General features: G+C 35.8%; 1 protein-coding gene across 1 annotated transcript in view; it reads left to right on the forward strand.

Moving 5' to 3' along the window:
- Nucleotides 1–23210, forward strand: part of DNAH12 (dynein axonemal heavy chain 12) — a gene marked incomplete at its 5' end in the record, with an annotated part of 210268 nt that overhangs the window by 166920 nt on the left and 20138 nt on the right. The window contains 4 exons of the mRNA XM_080803013.1: nt 2057–2197; nt 15631–15789; nt 15909–16053; nt 23027–23177. Coding sequence (XP_080659139.1) covers nt 2057–2197; nt 15631–15789; nt 15909–16053; nt 23027–23177 — 596 coding nt within the window. The remainder of the gene's footprint in view (nt 1–2056; nt 2198–15630; nt 15790–15908; nt 16054–23026; nt 23178–23210) is intronic.

The raw sequence follows: 23210 nt of genomic DNA on the forward strand, positions 1-23210 counted from the left end.
CATGCAATTTTTTAAAGATTTTATTTATTTATTTGAGTGAGAGACGAGGAGAGAGCGAGCACAAGGGAAGGGGTAGGCAGAAGCAGACTCCCTGCTGAGCAGGGAGCCCGATGTGGGGCTCCATCCTGGGACCCTGGGATCACGACCTGAGCTGAAGGCAGATGTTTAACCAGCCGAGCCACCCAGGTGCCCTTCACATGCAGTTATAAGAAATAATACAGTCGGGGGTTCCTGGCTTGCTCAGCCGGTGGATCATACAACTCTTGATTTGGTGTTGTGAGTTTGAGCCTCATGTTGGATAGAGATTACTTAAAAAAATAAAAATCTTAATTAAAAAAAAAAAGAAATAGTGCAGTGATCCTGTGTGCTCTTTACCCAGTTTCCCCCATGGTGACATCTTGGAAACCTATGCAAGAAACCTACGAGATCACAACCGGGATATTGATGTTGATACAGTCAAGACAGGGAACACTTGGATCACCATGAGGATTCCATGCTGCCCCTTTAGAGCCATACCCATTTCTTTCCCATCCCTACCATCAACTTAACCTTCAACAACCACTAATCCAGTCTCCATTTCTGTAAATTCATCATTTCAAGAATGAAATAATATAGCACAAAACTTTTTTAAAAATCAGATTTATTTATTTTAGAGAGTGAGCAAGCATGAGCAGGGGGGTGGGCAGGGAGGGGTAAAGGGCAAGAATCTCAAGTAGACTCCCCCGCTCAGTGGAGAGTCCAGCATGGGGGCTTGATTCTGAGATCATGACCTGAGCCAAAATCAAGAGTCTTAACCGACTAAGCCACCCGAGTGCCCCATATACGGCACATAACTTTTAAGGATTGGCTTTTTTTCACCCAACTTAATTCTCTGGGGATTTTTCCAGGTTGTTACGTGTGTCAGTAGTTTGTTCCTTTTTACTGCTGAGAGGTATTTAATGATATTGATGTACTATAAGACAACTGAGTTATTTCCAGTTTTTAGCTATTATGAATAAAACTCTAAACTTGCCTGTATAGGTTTTTGTGTGAACATAAGTTTTCATTTCTGGGATAAATGCCCAAGAGTGCAATTGCTGGTTCATGTGGTAGTTGCCTGTTTATTTTTTTAAAAGTAGCTGGCAAACTTTCCCAGAATGGGTGTATCATCTTACATTCCTTTCAGTATTACTGAAAAATCTTTGAACTAAAAAAAAAAAGAAACACATAACATTTTAAACATATAGGAGTATAAAGAAGAAAAATATCAGCCAGAACCATAACAAGAAGTAACCTTTTGTCCAAATATTTTCTGACTTTTCATATATTTTTAAAAATATGTACATCTTGATCTAGATTTGATGTTTCTTTGGGACAAAAATGTTTCATAGTTTTTGGTCTTTTACAGTTTCCCCCAACATAAATCTCACACTGTAATAGCTGTTTAATATAGGTATCTTTTAATTAACTGATTGTTTTTCAGTCATTTTGGAATACAGTAAGTTTAGAATTTTGAAAATAGAGAGATGGTGTGAATCCAATTTCATTTTCTCATAGATTTATACCATATTTTTTACCTATAAATTTATGAGAAGTTGCACAAACAAAATTATACAGGGAGGTCCCATGTATCCTTCACTCAGTTTCTACAGTGGTAATATTTTGCATTATTGTACAGTATCAAAACCAGGAAATCCACAGAGCTTATTCAGATTTCACCAGTTTTTTTTTCTTTTTTAAAGATTTTATTTATTTATTAAGAGAAGATGGGGAGGGACAGAGAGAAACTCAAGCAGACCCTGTGCTGAGCGCAGAGCCTCTGTAGGGCTCTGTCCCACGACCCTGAGATCAGGACCTTAGCCAAAACCAGGAGTTGGATGCTTAACTGACTTCATCACCCAGGCACCCCCAGATTTCACCAGTTTTATATGCACTCGTGTGTGTGTGTGTGTGTGTGTGTGTGTGTGTGTGTAGTTTCGTATTTTTAACAATGGATACTTATGTGTTAATTCATGTGTTACTTGTTCTTTTTAGTTTTGTTTGACTCAATATATTTGCCTGTTTTTCAACCTTTCAGTAACAAATCCAAAATTCTGGAAAAGCGCCTACGATATTTAAATGACCACTTCACATACAACTTATATTGTAATATATGCCGATCACTATTTGAGAAGGACAAGCTGCTGTTTTCCTTTTTGTTATGTGCCAATCTTCTTCTGTAAGTTACTTGATTTTTCTTTATTTGTTTTTAAAAAATTGCCTGGGAAAACTAATGGATGAGGATGCCTTCTCACAGAAGGATATCAGGGTTTTGCTCTGTTTAAATCGTGATTTTATTTGTACATTTCTCTACAATAGTATTATCACCAGTTCTTTCTTTCATGGCTTATGGTGCTGTACCTAAAAAAAAATCATCGACATATCTAAGGTCATCTAGATTTTCTCCTATGTAATCTAGAAACTTTATAGTTTTGCATTTTATATTTAAGTCTATGATCCATTTTGAGTTAATTTTTGTGAAAAGTCTCTGTCTAGATTCTTTTTTTTTTTTTTTCGCATGTGGATATCTGGTTTTTCCAGTACCATTTATTGAAAAGACTATCCATTATACTGCCTTTGCTTCTTTGCCAAAGATCAGGTGGCTATGTTTACATAGGTGTGTTTCTGGATTCTTTATTCTGTGTCACTGATCTATATTTATTCTTTTGTAGTATTGACTCAATTAGCTTTATAGTAAGTCTTGAAGTCAGGTGGTGTCAGTCCTTGACTTTGTCCTTCTTAAATACTGTGTTGGCTATTCTGAGTCTTTTGCATCTTCATGTAAAGTGAACTTTATAGAAAATCCACAAAATTCTGTTCCATTGATCTATTTGTCTTTTTTTTTAACCAATACAACACTGTCTTGAATACTGTAGCTTTATCACAAGTCTTGACATCCAGTAATGTCAGTTTTCCAGTTGTGTTCTTCTTCAATATTCTGTTGCCTATTCTTGGTCTTTTGCCCCTCCATATAAACATCAGAATCAGTTTGTTAATTATACACAAAATAACTTGCTGAAATTTTGAATGAGATTGCATTAAATCTATAGAACAAATTGGGAAGAACTGAAACCCTAACAGTATGGATTCTTCCTATTCATGAACATGGAATATCTCTTCATTTATTTAATTATCTTTGATATTTTTCATCACATTTTTGTAGTTTTTCTCATATAGATCTCATATAGTACGTGACTTGTTAGATTTATAGCTAAGTATTTCACTTTTGGGGGTGCCAGTGCAAATGGTTCTGTGTTTTTAAATTTCAAATTCCACTTATTTGTCATTGATATGTAGGAAAGTGACTGATTTTGTATGTTGACATTGTATCCTGCAACCTTGCTATACTTGCCTATTAGTTCTAGGAGTTTTTTTTGTCAATTCTTTCAGATTTTTTGATTTTCTACATAGGCAATTATGTCATCTACAAACAAAAGCAATTTAATTTTTTCTTCCTAATCTATACATTTTTTATTTCTTTTTCTAATTCACTAGCCAGAACTTTCAGTATGATGTTGACAAGTGTTGTAAAGGAACATCCTTGTTTTTTTCTTGATCTTAGTGGGAAGTTTCTAGTTTCTCACTTTCAAGTGTGGTGTTAGCCATAGGTTTTTTTGTGAATGTTCTTTAACAAGTTGAGGACATTGGTCTCTATACTTAGTTTGCTGAGAATTTTGATCATGAAAGGTTACTGGTTTTTGTCAAATGCCTTTTCTGTATCTACTGATATGATCATGTGTTTTTTTTCTTCTTTAGTTTATTGATGTACTAGATTACATTGATTTTTTGAATGTTGAAACAGCCTTACCTACCTGGGAAAAATATCACTTTGTTGTGGTGTGTTATTCTTTTTTATACATTGTTTGATTCAGTTTGCTAATATTTTGTTGAGATTTTTTGTATCCATGTTCTTGAGAGATATTGGTCTGTTGTTTTCTTATACTATCTCTGTCTAGTTTGGTATTAGGATAATACTGGATTTGGGGAAGTATTCCTTCTGCCATTTTCTAGAAGATATTGTAAGGAATTGGTAGAATTTCTTCTTGTAAGTTTGGAAGAATTCTCCAGAACCCATCTTAGTGTGGTGCTTTCTGTTTTGGTAGGTTATTAATTATCAATTCAGTTTCTTTAATAGATATAGTTATGGACTGCATATTTGTGTCCCCCCCAAATTCATGTGTTGATGCGCTAACTTCCAGTGTGACTGTATACGGAGATGAGACCTGTAAGGAAGTAATCATTTTAAATAAGGTCATAAAAGTATGGTTCTTATCTGATAGAATTAATGTCCTTTAAAAAAAAGAGCTAACAGGGGCGCCTGGGTGGCTCAGTGGGTTAAAGCCTCTGCCTTCGGCTCAGGTCATGATCCCAGGGTCCTGGGATCGAGCCCCGCCTCGGGCTCTCTGCTCAGCGGGAAGCCTGCTTCCTCCTCTCTCTGCCTGCCTCTCTGCCTACTTGTGATCTCTCTCTGTCAAATAAATAAATAAAATCTTAAAAAAAAAAAAAAAGAGCTAACAGAGTGCTTTCTCTCTCCATATACACATGGAGGAAAGGCCATGTGAGGACACAGTGAGAAAGAGGCTGTTTACCAGCCAAGAAAAGAGGTCTCATCAGAAACCAAAATCAGCCAAAACCTTGATCCAAAATTTAAGCCTCCAGAACTCTGAGAAAGTAAATTTGCATTATTCATGCAACCCAGTCTACCATATTTTGTTAAGGCAGCACAAGTATAATAACACAAAGTCTATTTAGATTATCTGTTTCCTCTTGTGTGAATTTTGACAGATTATATCTTCCAATGGATTGATCCATTTCAGCTAGGTTATCAAATTTGAGGACATAGAGTTCGTAATATTGCTTTATTATCTTTTTTTTTTTAAAGATTTTATTTATTTGCCAGAGAGAGAGAGAGAGAACACACAAGCAGGCAGAGAGGCAGGCAGAGGCAGCGAGAGAAGCAGGCTCCCTGCTGAGCAAGGAGCCCGATGCGGGACTCGATCCCAGGACCCTGGGATCATGACCTGAGTCGAAGGCAGCGGCTTAACCCACTGAGCCACCCAGGCGTCCCATGCTTTATTATCTTTTTAATGTCAATGGAATTAATAGTGTTGGCCCTTCCTTCATTTCTGATATTTGTAATTTTTGTCTTCATTCTTTATTTCCTTAGTTATCCTGACTAGAGGTTAATCAGTTTTATTCATCTTTTCAAAGACCCAGATTTCAATTTCCTTGATTTTTTTTCCATATTGATTTTTTAAAATTTCATAAATTTCTTCTATTTATCATTTCTTCACTTCCGCTTGCTTTAATCTGATCTTTTTCTAGTGTCTTAAGGTGGAAACCTTGATGATTGATTTTAGATCTATCTTCTTCTCTAATAAGTGCATCCAGTGTTATAAATTTTCCTCTGAGCATTACTTTTGCTGCATGCCCCAAATCTGGATAAGTTGTGTTTTCATTTTATTTAATTTTTTTAATTAAATTTATTTTTTTATTCTATTATGTTATTCACCACACAGTACATCATTATTTTTTGATGTAGTATTCCATGACTCATTGTTTGCATATAACACCCAGTGTTGTTTGTTACTCTTGAGACTTCTTTGACCCATACATTACTTAGAAATGTGTTGCTCAGGGGCATCTGGGTGGCTCAGCGGGTTAAAGCCTCTGCCTTTGGCTCAGGTCATTATCCCAGGGTCCTGGGATCGAGCCCCGCATTGGGCTCTCTGCTCAGCAGGGAGCCTGCTTCCTCCTTTCTGTCTGCCTGCCTCTCTGCCTACTTGTGATCGCTGTCTGTCAAATAAATAAATAAAATCTTTAAAAAAAAAAAAAAAGAAATGTGTTGTTCAGTTGCCAAGTATTTTGGGGTTTTCCAGCTAGCTCTCTGTTACTGATTTCTGGTTTAATTCTATTGTAGTCAGAATACTTTTGTATGATTTGTCTTCTTTTAAATTTGTTAAAGTGTGTTTTATGGCCCAGAATGTGTTCTGTCTTGGTGAATGTTCCATATGAAGTTGAGAAGAATGTGTATTTTGATGTCGTTTGATGTATTCTGTAGATGTCAGTTGTATTCAGTTGCTACATGGTGCTGTTCAACTGTGTCTACTGATTTTCTGCTGCCTAATCTGTCCATTACTATAATAGTGGATTAATCTATTTTTCCTTGTCTGTCAGGTTTTCTCTCATAGATTTTTACATTCTCTTGGTAGGTACATTAACAATTGTTGTGTCTTTTGGGAGAATTGACTCCTTTATCATATTTAATGGCTCTGTTTATCCCTGATAGTTTTCCTTGCTCTAAAGTCATCTATTTCTGGAGTTAATGTAGCTATTCCAGCTTTATTTTGATAAATGTTAGCATAGTCTATCTTTCTCCATCCCTCTTCTTTTAATCTATCTCTGTTTTCATAGTTAACATGGTTGGGTTTTTTCTTGTTTGTTTTTTTGTAGAGAAGATGCAGTTAGGTCTCATGTTTTGTATCCACTCTGACAGTCTATGTCTTTTAATTGATGTATTGAAACCAATGATGTTTAAAGTGATTGTTGATGTAGATGGATTAATATCTACCAAATGTGTCATTGTTTTCTATTCACCATTGTTCTTTGTTTTTTGTTTCTCATTTTTTTATGAGTTAAAACTGGTGTATAACATTATGTAAGTTTTGGATGTGCAACATTATAATTCAACATCTGTATTTATTACATAGTGATAACTTCCTAAACTTAGTTACCATCCATCACCATACATTTGACCCCTCTTCACCCATTTCAACCTCTAACAACCCCCTTCCCTCTGGTAACCACCAATCTGTTCTTTGTGTCTATGAGTTTGTTTTTGTTTTGCTTACTTATTTATTTTTAGATTCCACATGAGTGAATTGGTACTGTTTTTGTCTTTCTCCTTCCGACTTATTTCACTTAACATAATACAACTCACTTAACAATTGTCACAATTGAAAAGATTTCATTCTTTTTTATGTCTGAGCAGTATTCTGTCCTACATATAGACCACATCTTCTTTATCCATTTATCCATCAACTGACATTTAGGTTGTTTCCATATCTTGTCTATTGTAAATAATGCTACTATGAACATTGGGATGCATTTATCATTTCAAATGAGAGTTTTCATATTCTTTTGACAACTACCAGAAGTGAAATAGCTGGATTATATTGTAATTCTATTCTTAACTTTTTGAGGAATCTCTAAACTATTTTCCATAGTGCCCACACCAATTTATATTCTACCAACAGGGTACAAGGGTTCCCTTTTTTCCACAACCTCTTAAACACTTATTTCTTGTCTTTTTTTTTTAATTATAGCTAATCTAACCAGTGGTGAAGTGATATCTTATTGTGGTTTTGATTTGCATTTTGCATTCCTCTAATAATTAGTGATTTTTAAAAAGCTTTTATCTGTTTATTTCAGAGAGTGCATGCAAGAGCAGGAGGAGGGGTAGAGGGAGAGGAAGAGAGAATCTCAAACAGACTTCACACTGAGTACACAGGCAGGGCTCAAGCCCAGTACCCTGAGATTATGACCTGAGCCAAAATCAAGAGTCAGACTCTTAACCAACTGAGCCACCCGTGCACCCCTAATTAGTGATGTTTAACATCTTTTCATGTGCCTGTTGGCACTCTGTATTTCTTCTTTGGAAAAATGTCCATTCAGATCCTAGGCCCATTTTTCAATCAAGTTCTTTGCTTTTTGTTGTTAAGTTATATGAGTTCTTCATATATTCTGGACATTAAATCCTTATCAGATATGTGATTTATAAATTCCTTCTCCCATTCAGTAGGTTGTCTTTTCACTTTGATGATGGTTTCTTTCACTGTGTAGAAACTCTTTAGTTTGATACAGTCCCATTTGTTTACTTTTGCTTTTGTTTCCCTTGCATTTGGAGTCATACCCACAAAAATATAGCTGAGACTGATGTCAAGAAGCTTACCACCTATGTTTTCTTCTAGGAATTTTATGGTTTCAAATACTACATTCAAGTCTTTCATCCATTTTGAGTTAGTTTCTGTATATAGTGTAAGATGGTGATCTAGTTTCATTCTTTTGCATGTGACTGTCCAGCTTTCCCAGCAACATTCAATGAAGAAACTGTCCTTTCTCCATTGGGTGTTTGTCTACCTTTGTCATAAATTGTTTGTATATATGTGTGTGGGTGTATTTATTTATTTATGGGCTCTGAATATGTATTTCTGGGCTCTCAATTCTGTTCTATTGATTGGTGTGTCTGTCTTTATGCCAGTACCATGCTATTTTGATTACTATAGCTTTGTAATATCATTTGACTTCAGGGAGCATAATACCTTCAGGTTTGTTGTTCTTTCTCAAGATTACTTTAGCTATTCAGGATCTTTTGTAATTCCATACAGATTTTTTAATTAGTTGTTACAGTTCTGTGAAAAATGCTGTTGGAATTTTGATAGGGATTACATTCAATCTCTTGATTGCTTTGGGTGGTATGGACATTTTAACAATATTGATTCCTCCAATCCATGAGCACAGAATATCTTTCTATTTATTTGTGTCTTCAGTTTCCTGTATCAGTGTCTTTCAGTTTTCAGTGGACAGTTCTTTCACCTACTTGATTAAATTTATTCCTAGGTATTTTATTCTTCTGATGTAATTGTAAATGGGATTGTTTTCTTAAGTTTTCTTTTTGATAGTTCTTTATTAGTGTATAGACATGCCACTGACTTCCATAGATTGATATTGTATCCTATAATTCTGTATTTATTAGGTCTAACAGTGTTTTTCTCAGTTCCAACAAAGTCTTTAGAATTTTCTATATAAAATATCTGCAAGTAGTGACAGTTTTACTCCTTCCTTTCCATTTTAGCTGCATTTTATATCTTTTTCTTGTTTAATTTCTGTGGCTGGAACTTGGGAGTATTATGTTGAATAAAAGTGTGGGGCATGCACATCATTGTCTTGTTCCTGATCTTAGAGGAAAAGTTTTCACCATTGAGTATGTTAGCTGTGGGTTTATCATATACGGCCTTTATTATGCTGAGGTATGTTCCCACCGTACCCACTTTGTTGAGAGTTTTTTTTTATCATAAATGGATGTTGAATTTTGTTAAATGCTTTTTCTGCATCTATTGAGATGATCGTATGATTTTTATCCTTAATTTTATTAATCTGATGTATCATCTTGATTGACTCGTGGATGTTGAATCATCTTTGAACTCTGGAATAAATCCCACTTGATCAAAGTGTATGATTCTTTTAATGTATTGTTGCATTTGGTTTGCTATATTTTGTTGAGTATTTTTGCATTTATGTTCATTAAGGATATTGGCCTGTAATTTTCTTTTTTGGTGATGTCCTTGCCTGGTTTTGGTGTCTGGGTAATGCTGCCCTCATAAAATGAGTTTGGAAGGGTTTCTCCTCTTAAGATTTTTTTTTTTTTAAGATTTTATTTATTTGTTAGAGTATGAGCAGGGGTGGGGATGGAGGGGTAGAGTCAGAGGGAGAAGCACATTCCCTGCTGAGCAGGGAGCCTGACACAGGGCCTGATCCCAGGACTCTGGAATGTTGACCTAAGTCAAAGACAGACACTTAACTGACTGAACTACCCAGGTACCCCTCCTCTTAAGTTGTTGGAAAGAAGAATTTAAGAAGGATAAGTATTAAGTTTTCTTCGAACGTTTGATAAAATTCACCAAGCAAACTGTCTGGCCTTAGACTTTTGTTTTTTGGAGGCTTTTTTATTACTGATTCAGTCTCCTTGCTAGTGATCAGTTTGTTTAGATTTTCTATTTCTTCATGATTCATCTTGGAAGATTCTGTATTTGGGGGGATTTTTCCATTTCTTCTAGGTTGTCCAGTTCATTAGCATATGATTATTTATAGTATAGTTGTGACTCTAGTTGTAACTTCTCTTTCATTTCTGATTTTATTTGAGCTCTCTCCTTTTCTTGTTTAGTCTAGCTAAAGGCTTATCAGTTTTGTTTATCTTTTCAAAGAACCACCTCTCAGGTTTACTGATCTTTCTTATTTATTTTTTTTGGTCTCAAATTGATTTATTTGCACTCTGATCTTTGTTATTTTCTTCCTTCTACTAGTTTTGGGCTTTGTTTATTCTTCTCTTTCTAGTTCTTTTAGGTTTAAAGTTAGATTGCTTGAGGTTTTTCTTGTTTCTTGAGGTAGGCTTTATTGCTATGGTCTTCCCTCTTAGAACCACTTTTGTTGCACCCCATTGATTTTGGTATGTCATATTTCTGTTTTCAAGTGTCTTCATATATTTTTATTTTTTATTTATTTTTTTTCAGTGTTCCAAGATTCATTGTTTAGTATAACACCCAGTGCTCCATGCAATACGTGCCCTCCTTAGTACCCACCACCAGGCTCACCCATTCCCCCACCTCCCTACCCTCTAAAACCCTCAGTTTGTTTCTTAAAGTCTACAGTTTCTCATGGTTTGCCTCCCCCTCCGATTTCCCCCAATTCACTTTTCCTTTCCTTCTCCTAATGTCCTCCATGTTATTCCTTATGTTCCACAAGTAAGTAAAACCATATGATAATTGACTTTCTCTGATTGACTTATTTCACTCAGCATAATCTCCTCCAGTCCCATCCATGTTGATACAAAGGTTGGTATTCATCCTTTCTGATGGCTGAGTAATGTTCCATTGTATATATGGATCATATCTTCTTTATCCATTCATCTGTTGAAGGGCATCTTTGCTCTTTCCACAGTTTGGCGATTGTGGACATTGCTGCTGTGAACATTGGGGTACATATAGCCCTTCTTTTCACTACATCTGTATCTTTGGGGTAGATACCCAGCAGGGCAATTGCAGGGTCATACGGTAGCTCTATTTTTAATTTCTTAAGGAATCTCCACACTGTTTTCCAGAATGGCTGCACCAACTTGCATTCCCACCAACAGTGTAAGAGGGTTCCCCTTTTTCCACATCCTCTCCAACATTTGTTGTTTCCTGTCTTATTAATCTTTGCCATTCTAACGGTGTAAGGTGGTATCTCAATGTGGTTTTGATTTGAATTTCCCTGATGGCTAATGATGGTGAACATTTTTTCACATGTCTGCTAGCCATTTGTTTGTCTTCTTTGGAGACGTGTCTGTTCATGTCTTCTGCCCACTTTCTGACATGATTATCTGGTTTTTGGGTGTTGAGTTTGAGGAGTTCTTTATAGATCTTGGATATAAGCCCTTTGTCTGTACTGTCATTTGCAAATATCTTCTCCCATTCCATGGGTTGCCTCTTTGTTTTGTTGACTGTTTCCTTTTCTGTGCAGAAGTTTTTTATCTTGATGAAGTCCCAAAAGCTCATTTTCATATATTTTTAAGTTTCTTCTTTGATTTCTTTGATGACCCACTGGTTGTTTAGTAGCATGTTGCTTAATCTCCACAAAAATCATGTTGCTTAATCTCCACATTTTTGTGTTTTTTTCCAGTTTTCTTTTTGTAATTGATATCTTGTTTTATTACCACTGTGGTCAAACAAGATGCTTAATATAATCTCAGTCTTGGGGTGCCTGGGTGGCTCAGTCATTTCAGTGTCCAATTCTTGGTTTTGGTTCAGGTTATAATCTCAGGGTTGTGAGATTAACCCTGCATCAGGCTCTGCACTCAGCAGAGTGCAGAGTGCTTGAGATTCTCCTTCCCTTTCCCTCTGCCCCTCCCCCTGCTCATGCTCTCTGGTTCTCTCTCTATATATACAAAATAAATACATAAATGTTAAATATATATAACATATATGACATGTATAAAATAGAAATATATAAATACAAATATATAAATTTTATATAAATATATAAAATATATGTATCTTCTTGAATTTATTGAGACTTGTTTTGTGACCTAACATGTGATCTATCCTGGAGAATGTTCCATGTGCATTTGAGAAGAATGTGTATTCTGCCTTTGGTTGGCATTTTCTGCATGTGTCAACTAAGTCCATTTGGTCTAATGTGTCATTTAAGGTCAGTGTTTCCTTATTGATTCTTTGTCTGGCTTCTCCATCTATTGATGTAAGTGGGGGTATTAAAGTTCCCTACTATTACTGTATTGCTTTCAATTTCTCCCTTTAGGTCTGCTAATATTTGCTTTTATATTTGGTGCCCCTATGTTAGGTACACATATATTTATAAATCTTGTATCTTCTTGCTGGATTGACCCCTTTATGTAATTCCCTTCTTGGTGTTTTATTAAAGTCTTTGTTTTAAAGTTTATTTTGTTTGATATGAGTACAGCTACCCCAGTTTTCATTTCTATTTGCATGGACTATCTTTTCTGATCTCTTCATTTTCAGTCTGTGTGTATCGTTACTTCTAAATTGCGTCTCTTGTAGGCAGCATAGAGATGGGTCTTTTTTTTTAATCCACTGAGCCATTTTATTTGGAGAGTTTATTTACATTTAAAGTAATTAATGATAAGCATGTACTTACTGCCATTTTAAAATTGTTTTCTGCCTGTTTTCTTAGTTCCTCTCTGTTCTCTTTTATTTCTTCCTTTGTGATACGATGGCTTGCTTTAGTTTTATGTTTAGGTTCTTTTCTCATTTTCTTTGTGGTATTTACCAGGATTTTTTTCTTCGTAGTTACTGTGAGGTTCACTTATAACATCTTGTGTTTATAATAGTTTGTTTTAAGATGAAAGCAGCTTAAATTTGAACACATTCCAAACCATATTTTTACTACCACCCCACTTTATATTTTTGATGTCATGTTATACACATGTAGATTTTATGCATCCCTTAACTATTGTAGTTTTAGTTAATTTTATTACTTTTGTCTTTTAACCTTCATGCTTGCTTTAGAAGTGATTGAATCTACTATCTTTACTATTAACCTTTTCCAGTAAGATTTTTACTTTTTTTTTTGTTATTAATTAGTGCCATTTCTTTTCAGCTCAAAAAAGTCTCTTTAATATTTCTTATAAGACCAGTTTAGTGATGATAAACTTCTTTAGTTCTTGTTTATCTGAAAAACTTCCCCTTTTTTACCAGCTTTATTAGGTAATTATTATGCAATTGGCTGATTATAAGAATACAGTTAGATGATTTTTAGTAAATTTATACAATTGTGCAACCATCATCAAAATCCAATTTTAGAACACTTCCATCATCTCAAAGTTTCCTTGCTTGTACCTACTTAGTCAATTCCTATTCCTACTCCCCGTCCCGGGCAACCACTGATCTGCTTTCTGTCTCTGTAATTATTCCTTTTCTAGAAATTTTATAAATGAGACATTTTTAGGCCTAGAATATGGCCTATCTCTGCAAATGTTCTATATAACATTAAAAGAATCTGTATTTTGCTGTTTTTGAATAGAATGCTCTATAAATGCCAAGTAGGTCAATATATTCTATATACTACATCCTTACTGATTTTCTGTGTACTTGTTCAATCAACTTTTGAAAGAGGTTTGAAATCTCTTAGCTATGGAGGTTGCTTCTGACAGTTCTGTAAATATTTGTTTGTGTTGTGATGCTCTTTATTTGATGTGTTAACTGTTTAGGACTATTATGACCTCTTAGTGAATTGACTTGATTTTTCTTTTTGAATCCCTAGTCTGTCCTTTGCTCTAAAATCTATTTTGTATGAAATTATTACATGACCCCAGCTTTCTTTTGAGTACTGTTAGCATGGTATATATTTTTCCGTACTTTTAACCTATTTGTGTCTTTACATGTAAGATGTATTTCTGTAGACAGCATATAGTTGGGTCAGATTGTTTTATCCAATCTGATAATTGCTGTCTTTAGTGAAATTATTTAGACCATTTACATTCAATGACATAATAGTTATATTTAAATCTACGTTCTTATACCTTGCTTTCTGTTTTGCACATCTGTTTTTTGTTCCATTTCCTAATTTTCTTTCTTTTTGAATTGAGTATGTATTATGATTCCATTTTATCTCCTTTGTTGAATCACTAGCTATAAGTTTTCATTTTATTCTTTTTGTGATTTCCTCGGGATTAAAGTATACCTTTTAACATATCACAGCCTATCTTCAGGTAAAATTATATATATATATATATGTGTGTGTGTGTGTGTTTGTGTATATATATATATATATATGGCATAAGAACTTACAACAATGTACTCCCATCTCTCTCCTCCCAGCCTTTGTTTTATTATTGTCATATATTTCACTTGTACATGTTATTCTGTACATTTCACCTTACATGTTATTCATAGCACATTATTACTCTGCTCTAAATAGTAGGTAATCTTTTATTTTTTTTAAAGAATTTGTTTATTTGTTTGACGGAGAGGGAGAACACAAGAAGGGGGAGTGGCAGGCAGAGGGAGAGGGAGAAGCAGGCTCCCCAAGGAGCAGGGAGCCCAATGCAGGACTCTGGGATCATGACCTGAGCTGAAGGCAGACGCTTAACTGTCTGATCCACCCACATGCCCCTAAATAGTAATCTTTGAAAGAGTCTTAAATAATAAGAGAAAAGCCTTTTATGTTTACCTACAAAGTTACCGTTTCTGGCAGGCTTTATTCTTTTGTGTTGATTCAAATTCCATCTACCTGAGACTTCCTTTAACCTTTCTTATACTGTATATCTACTGGTAATGAATCCTTTCATTTTCTCTACATCTGGACAGAAATCAGTGAATTTTTCTTTTAGATTCCATACTTTTGATCTCTAGAAGTTGCATTTGGTTATTTTTTCTGTTGCCTGTTTCTCTATTCCTTATGTTCATTTTGCTTTAAGTCCTTCAGCATATTTGTAATAGCTCTTCTAACATTCCTCTTTTTGTTGTGTTATCTCTATCACTTTCATCTATCTATTAACTGATTTTTTTCTCTGGGTTATAGATATCATAAATTTTACATGGATAAATGCTGGGTTTGTTTGTCTTTTTATTCCTTTAAAGAGCATTAGACTTTACTTCTGCGGGTACTTAAATTACTAGATTAGTTTCATGTTTTCAAGGCTTGTTTTAAGCTTTCTTTTGGTATTTTTAGAATAGGCTTTATTCTAAGGCTAGGTTAGCTTTGCTACTAAGGCATGATCCCTCTGATGTTGCCTCTGAATTCCTCCAGTGTTCAAAGAAGATTGAACTCTAGTTGGCAAGAACTTCTGTCTCCAAGTTTTGAGTAAGCTCTGGTAGCTGCTCAGTGTACAGCTCCCCAGATAGTCTTTGCCTCCTCTCCCATAATTGTACCCTATTTATATATGACTTAGCATTTAGCAATAGAATCAAGATGATACCTATCCATATTTCTGGACCTCTTTGCCAAGCATCTCCATCCTCTCTGGTATTCTGCCCACAAATTCTGCCACTTCAGCCTTCCTTAACTCTGCTCTCTGTTTATTCAACTCAGCAATACTATCAACTTCTGATTTTGATCATCTGATTTTGTTTTGTAGTCTGGAAAGTGCCTCCAGGTGGATGGCTGAGGCAATCCTAGAGATCACCTTAATTGTCTCCCTTTTTCAGGGACCACACTGTTGCCCTGGCTATTGTATAATTTCTAAAAACAGTTGTTTCATTCACTTTATCTAGTTTTCCAATTGTTTATGGCAGTAGAGTAATTCAGTTGAAGCAGAAATTGATTTCATTCAGTTTTAAAAGTCAGTAATTTACAGCAATCTTTATTTTGGTTTTACAGGGCAAAGAAAGAAATTGAATACCAGGAACTGATGTTTCTTTTAACTGGAGGAGTAAGTCTTAAGAGTGCTGAGAAAAATCCTGATCCAACTTGGTTACAGGATAAAAGCTGGGAGGAAATTTGTCGCGCGAGTGAATTTCCTGCCTTCAAAGAACTCAGGTAATCGTTTAAACTTGATGACCACATTGAATAAGGGTAGCTAAATTTGTAACCTTCTTAACAGTCTCTTTTTAAATTATTTTCCAATGAAATAATTATTAGGCTTTTTTTTCCATTAGGAAACATTTTTGTGAACATACAACTGAATGGCAGAAAATTTATGACAGTAAAGAGCCACACAATGCTAAATTTCCAGTACCAATGAATGAAAAACTAAATGAACTACAGAAAATAATAATTCTTCGGTGCTTAAGGCCTGATAAGGTAAAAAGACAAATGTGTTCTATTTGGAATCCAGTTAATTTGCCACTTAAGAATAAGTCCCGGGAATTAAAGGCACAACATAAGGAATATAGTCAATGATATTATGAAAGTGATGTAATGGGACAGATGGTAGCTACGCTTGTGGTGAACATAGCATAATATATAAACTTATTAAATCTAAGTTGTACACCTGACACTAATGTAACAATGTATGTCAACGATACTCAAAAAAATTTTTAAAGATTTTTATTTACTTATATAACAGAGAGATCACAAGTAGGCAGAGAGAAAGGTAGAGAGGAGGAAACAGGCTCCCTGCTGAGCAGAGAGCCCCACACGGGGCTCGATCCCAGGACCCCGAGTCCATGACCTGAGCCAAAGGCAGAAGTTTAACCCACTGAGCTATCCAGGCACCCCTATACTCAAATTTTTTAAAAAATAAGTTGTTTTAGCTTAAAAGTTATTGTTATTTCATTCTTTGATTCTCATTCTAGATACTTAAACAGGTTCATTGAGCTCCTTGGATTTGTAGGCATAGTTTTCCTCAACTTGAGAAAAATTTTGGTCATGATTTCTTCAAATACTTTTTAAAAAATATTTTATCTATTTATTTGAGTTGGGGAGGGGCAGCCAGAGAGGGAGACAGTCTCAAGCATACTCCATACTGAGCATGGAGCTCGACACAGGGCTCAATCTGATGACCCTGAGGTCATGACCTGAACCAGAACCAAGACTTTGAGGCTTAAGTAACAGAGCCATACAGGCGCCCCTTCTTCAAATACTTTTTTCCACTCCACCCTATGCTTCCAAATAAATATACATTAGCCTGCATGGTATTATATCATAGATGATTGCCCTGTTAATTATTTTTAAAACTTTTTTTTATCACTGTGCTTTGTTTGTATAGTTTCTATTGTTATCTTTAAGTTTTCTGATTTCTTCTTTTATAGTGTCTAATCTGCTATTGTTCCTATCCAGGTAATTTTTTTGTTTCAGGGGCTCCTGGGTGGCTCCGACAGTTAAGCGTCCAACTCTTGGTTTTGGCTCAGGTTGTGGTCTCAGGGCTGTGGGATCGAGCCCTGCTTTGGACTCCTCATTCAGTGGGCAGTCTGCTTGAGATTCTTTCTCTACCTCTCCCTCTGCCTTTCCCCCTTGCTTACAAGCACTAACGTGTGCTCTCTTTCCTTCTCTCTCAAATAAATAAATCTTTAAAAAAAATTTTTTTCACTTATCATATAGTTCACTAATAGAAAGTTCATTTGGGGGATGCCTGGGTGGCTCAGTTGGTTAAGCATCTGCCTTCAGCTCAGGTCATGATCCCAAGGTCCTGGGATTGAGTCCCACATTGGGTTCTCTGCTCAGCAGGGAGTCTGCTTCTCCCTTTCCTTCTGCCTGCTGTTCCTCCTGCTTGTGCTCTCTCTCTTTGTCAAATAAATAAATAAAATCTTTTTTTTAAAAAAAGTTCAGTTGGTTCATTTTTATATATTTCTTTTTTTCATTCTCTTCATGTTTCTTTAAATACTTGAACACAGTTACAACAACCGTTTTTAAACTGTGACTGCTAATTCCAAAATTTCTGGATCTGTTTCTATTTACTGATTTTACTCTTGGTTATAGATTGTATGTTCTTGCTTCTTGGCCTGTCTAGTAATGTCTGATTAGATGCCAGACATTGTCGATAATTTGATTTTGTTCATTCTTTTAAAGATTGTTGAGTTTTATTCTGCTAGTTCAGTTGTCAGCGAACAACACTTGTGGGCCAGATCCAGCCCATGACTTGTTTCCTCCAGCCCATGAGTTGATAATGGTGTTTGTATTTTAAAGAGTTGTTTTTTAAAAAGAAGAAAAAGAATATGCAGCAGAAATTGTATGTGGTCCACAATACCTAGAGTTTTTACTATCTAGACCTCTGTAGAAAAATGTTACCAATCCTTTTGGCTACATAGTTACATTACTTAACTTCAGATTGTTCCTTTCAAAGATTATTTTAATATTTGTTAATATTACTCTCCAGCATCATCCATGTCATTACAAATGGCAAGATTTCATTCTTTTTATGGCCGAGTAATATTCCATTGTATATAAATACTACATCTTCTTTATCCATTCAGTAGATGATGGATACTTGGGCTCTTTCCATAATTTGGCTGTTGTTGATAATGCTGCTATAAACATTGGGGTGCATGTATCCCTTCGAATCACTGTTTGTATCCTTAGGGTAAATACCTAGTAGTGCAATTGCTGTATCATAGGGTAGTTCTATTTCTAACTTCTTGAGGAAACTCCATGCTGTTTTCCAGGGTGGACTTATAAAACTGAACACCCAAAAAAACAATAATAATCCAGTTAAAAAATGGACAGAAGACATGAATAGGCATTTTTCTGAAGAAGACATACAGATGGACAGCAGATACAAACATCTTTCTATAGGTGAAATAAACAGGCTGATACTGATTTTCACACATTCAGGAAAGGTGACTATGGTGTTACAAAAGAGGAAATTTTATTTTTTTTAAGATTGTATTTATTTGACAGAGAGAGAGAGAGTGATCATAAGTAGGCAGAGAGGCAAACAGAGAGAGAGGGAGAAGCAGGCTCCCCGCTAAGCAGAGAGCCCAATGCGGGCCTCGATCTCAGAATCCTGAGATCATGACCTGAGCTGAAGGCAGAGGCTTAACCCACTGAGCCACCCAGACGCCCAGAAATTTTTGATAGCTAATGCTTATTTTATTTTACCATATAAAATATTTAATCTTTTTACTTCCTATTAACAAGAATAATATTATTCTAGTTACTGGGCTGGTTAATTTTCAGCCAAATACACCTTTCTCTTTCATTAAATGCATATGACAAGTTAGATCCTATTTCATCTCATTAGGAGATGCATTTCCAATTATGTTTTTTAAATTTAATCTCAATTAGCCAACCTAGAGTATATCATTAATTTTTGATGTCATGTTCAATGATTCATTCATTGTGTATAACATCCAGTGCTCGTGAAATCACAAGCCCTCCTTAATGCCCATCACCCAGTTACCCAAAAGAAAAGATTTTAAACAGAAAACCAAAAACTATTTTCATACATGTAGTTTAAACATTGAGAGAGTCACTTTGTCTTTCTGAGCTCCATGTATAAAATGAAGGTAGTGAAAGTAATTGCAGTGTTCCCTTCTTTCTTTCCTTTCCTTTTTTTTTTTAACAATTTTCTTTTTAGTAAAGCTTCCCAAGGAGCATCATCTAATGCTTCACTTAGCCTCTGAGTAGATTCAAACAGAGGTTTACATAATTATTAGACTCCTGAGTATTTCTTCTTATTTTAAGTCTTAGAGACCTTTGTGCATTGTTAAAACTTACCTCATTCTTTTCTACCTGACAGTTGTGTGTGTATATATATGTTTCTTTCACTAAACAGTAAATCCCTTTAAAGCCTAAACAATGCTGTATTCATTATTTTATCACCAGTAGCCGCCTTTGTTCATTGTAAACTTAGCAATGATTAACTCTGCCTCTGGGAAATACTCGCCTAATTTGCACTTCATAGAGTGGTTCCCTGATGGCCAATGGAAACGTTTCAATGCCAAGTATGGAGTTATTGCCTAGTCTGCCATGCTTGGAAGTCTGTGCTTAAACATTACAGCCCTTACCACACTGGAATATACAATAATTGTCTGCTTGTTTGTTAGCATCTCCCACTGCGCTCCGAGCTTCTGGAGGTCAGAACCCATGTCTTATTTTGCTCAGTATCTCCAGGACTTAAAGCAGTGCCTGGAAGATAGTACGACATCTCAGTAAATGTCGTGAATTGAGCTGAATCGAATTGAATTGAATTAAACTAAGTTCAACTTAAGCCTCTGCTTGTCAGGATTCTTCAGAGAAACAGAACCAATAGGATAGGTAAGATAGAGATGTACAGGAATTGGCTCATGTGATTGTGGAGGTTGGCAAGTCCAAAATCTGCAGCCTGGAGACCCAGGGAAGAGGCCATATTGCAGCTCAAGTCCAAAGGCAGGGGACTGGCAGAATTCCCTCTTGTTCAGTGGAGGTCTTTTTTTCTCTTAAGGCCTTCAACTGATTGAATGAGACCCACTTACATTATGGAGAGTAATGCACTTAACTCAAAGTTTACTGATTTAAATGTTAATCTCATCTTTAAGATATCTTTCTAGCAACATCCAGACTAGTATTTGACCAAATATCTGGGTATTCTGTTCTAGCAAAGCTGACACCTAAAATTAACCATCACAAAGCTTATCTCCAGATCTGTTCAAGTCTCCATAATTTCTTCTCTAGAATATCTTCCATGAAGGGTCAAAATCTTACAGAAAAGTCTTATAAATTTTTCTTATATTAAGTTATTGAAACAAGGTACTTTTTCTACAGAAAATTCTCTTACTTGATTTCAGTTACATCATCTCAGGGAATATTGACCCAGTCTGTGCATAGAGTAATAGGGGTAAGGTCTCTGTGTCCTCTATTTCCTCTTCCTTAAAATTTACATCAAAGATCTGTGCTCAATAGAAACTCTACAGGGTGTTAATGGCAAAAAAAAAAGATTTCATCATTGCTCATGTGAAGTTATTAAAGAAAGTAAGTCTGTTATATCTTTGTGAGCTCCTTTTTTGAAAACTCTTCAATGTCCTTTCACTACCTATAGCGTAAAGATAGAAGTACAGCTTGGCAGTCTTGTTCCCTTGGCTATTCATACCTCTTTTCACAATTCCATTCTTATCTTGAAACTTCTGTAAATTTCCACTGTTTAAAACTACGGAATTGCTCACAACCACACAAAATTTCTCCTACAGAAGACTCCATCTTTCCTTCCCACCTGTTCCATACAATGCAGACCCGTCTCTGCCAGGACCACAGAAGCCTGTCATGATCTCTCCTCCCTTCACTGAATTCCTACAGCTTCACTTTAGAAAGTTGTTTAGCATTTAGAATGTGATATCGCATACCTCTTCGTACTTACTTTCTGCTGCTAATGTTGATGGGGATCATTCTTTTGCTTCAAATTCATTTTAATGTAATTTATAAATAAGTAACACATTCCTGTGGTTCAGAACTGTTTTGAATACATGAATACAGAGAAAAGTGGACCTCCGATCTGCATCTCCCAGGCTCTCAGTATCCTTTCCCTCAGGCAACTCATGTTATCTGCTTCTTGTTACCCTTTTATGCACTTATAAATATGCATATGCATAAATTCTTTTTCCATTTATTTTTAACACAAATGGTTGCATCCACTGTTTTGCATGTTGCTTATTCTCCTGTTTATAAAGAGCTTTCTCATTCTTTTTTTTTTTTTGCAATTGCATAGTATTTCATTATAAGAGTATGCCACAATTTAACTGTTTCCTATCGATGGACCTTTACAATATGTATATATTATCCCCTATAAAAATGTTGCAATAAATTATTTTATTCAAAAATAATTTCCATATATGCAACTTTATTCTCTCAGAATAAAATCCTGGGAATAAAATTGCTGAATCAGTGGATTTACCCATTTGTAATTTTACAGATATTGCCAAATTGACCTCCATGAAATTTATACCAGATTACTTTTCCACAGCAGTGTATGAGAATATCTGTTTAACTCATAGTTTTTTTCCACACAGATCCAAACTTTTGGATCTTTGTTAATCTATACAGGGGGGTTGAGGAATTTGGGGATTGATGGGGGCAGAGCAAGGCATGGACACGAGGTGGTAATGGGCGCACAGGAGCTACGCAGGATAATGCTTAAAGAGTTTACATGTTGGAGAGAGAGAAGTCCCTCACAGCAGGAATCTCCAGATGCTGGGATTGTGGGTTGGGAATCCCATAACTCTAAAGGGAACTCCCTTGGGAGGAGAGAGAAGGGACAGTGTCTTGGGGGTGTTTCTCAGCAGCACTATGGTTTGGAGTCACTGGATTGGACCTCTGAAGGGCTGCACTGGCTTGGGGTCTTTATGTCCTGGGACTTATCAATAGCTAGCAGATGTTGAGTGCAAAGTAGGCAGGCTGCCAATGGCTAAACATCTGCTTCTTTGGGCTATGTTTACAACAATCGAATGTGCAAAAGTTTGAGTTTAGTGCCAGTGGGCTTTTGAGCTAACACGTTTCAGCATGCTGTCAAGGAAACCCTCTAGGGGTCATCAATACACAGATACTCTCCTTGTCCCTTTACCTAACAATCTGATACGGGAAAAATGGTATCTAAGTATAATTATCATTTGTATTTTTTAAAATTATGAGTATTAGGGTAAGACTAAGCTGCTGTAACAAAGAGACCCAAAATACAGTAGTCTAAGTAAAATAGAAGTAAATCTCTCTCTTGCCTAAGAGCCCAGAGCAAATACCTGAGAAGTGTCAGGACAGCTGTTTCTGAGATCACCCAGACATTCAAGTTCTTCTTTCATGCTAGGAAAGTCCCCTAGAGTGTGGTCTTCATCAGTGAGATTGAAGCTGGCTCATGAATACCACATCTGTTGAAGAGCAAAAGAGAGTACTGAAGGCAAACAGCTTCCTTATAAAAATACCTTTTGAAAGCTCCATGTATAACTTCTACTCGCATCCCTCTGGCCAAAACTTAGTCATGCAGCCACATTTAAGTACAAGAAAAGTTGAGAAAACTTGGGGTTGTATCACTAAGAGGAGACAAACAGGGAGACAGTTTGCAGTCTCTGCTCTACTGAATGAGATTGTGCATCTTTTCATGCGTTTTTCATTTTTATAAATGGATTCTATAAATCATTTTCTGTAAATTGTTCATCATCTCTGCCCATTTTTCCTTTGGATTGTTAGTTTGGTTCTATCCGTTTATGGACGCTTCTTTCGTATTAGAGAAATTCGCACTTTGTCTATGATATGCAGCATGCTTTTCCTGACCATTAGACTCAAAATGTACTCTCTGTCAGTTTTCAGTAATCATCACCATTGTTACGTGAAATGAAAATCACTCTAAAGGGCATATCATTTCTCTCTTTAACAGATAACTCCAGCTATTACAAATTATGTAACTGACAAACTGGGGAAGAAGTTTGTGGAGCCTCCGCCATTTGATCTGACAAAGAGTTACTTGGACTCAAACTGTACCATCCCTTTAATTTTTGTGCTATCTCCGGGAGCGGATCCTATGGCTAGTAAGTCTGCCCACTGCACACTTTGAAGAACCT

This window comes from Martes martes (assembly GCF_963455335.1).
Source record: "Martes martes genome assembly, chromosome: 1".
Classification (NCBI taxonomy): domain Eukaryota; kingdom Metazoa; phylum Chordata; class Mammalia; order Carnivora; family Mustelidae; genus Martes; species Martes martes.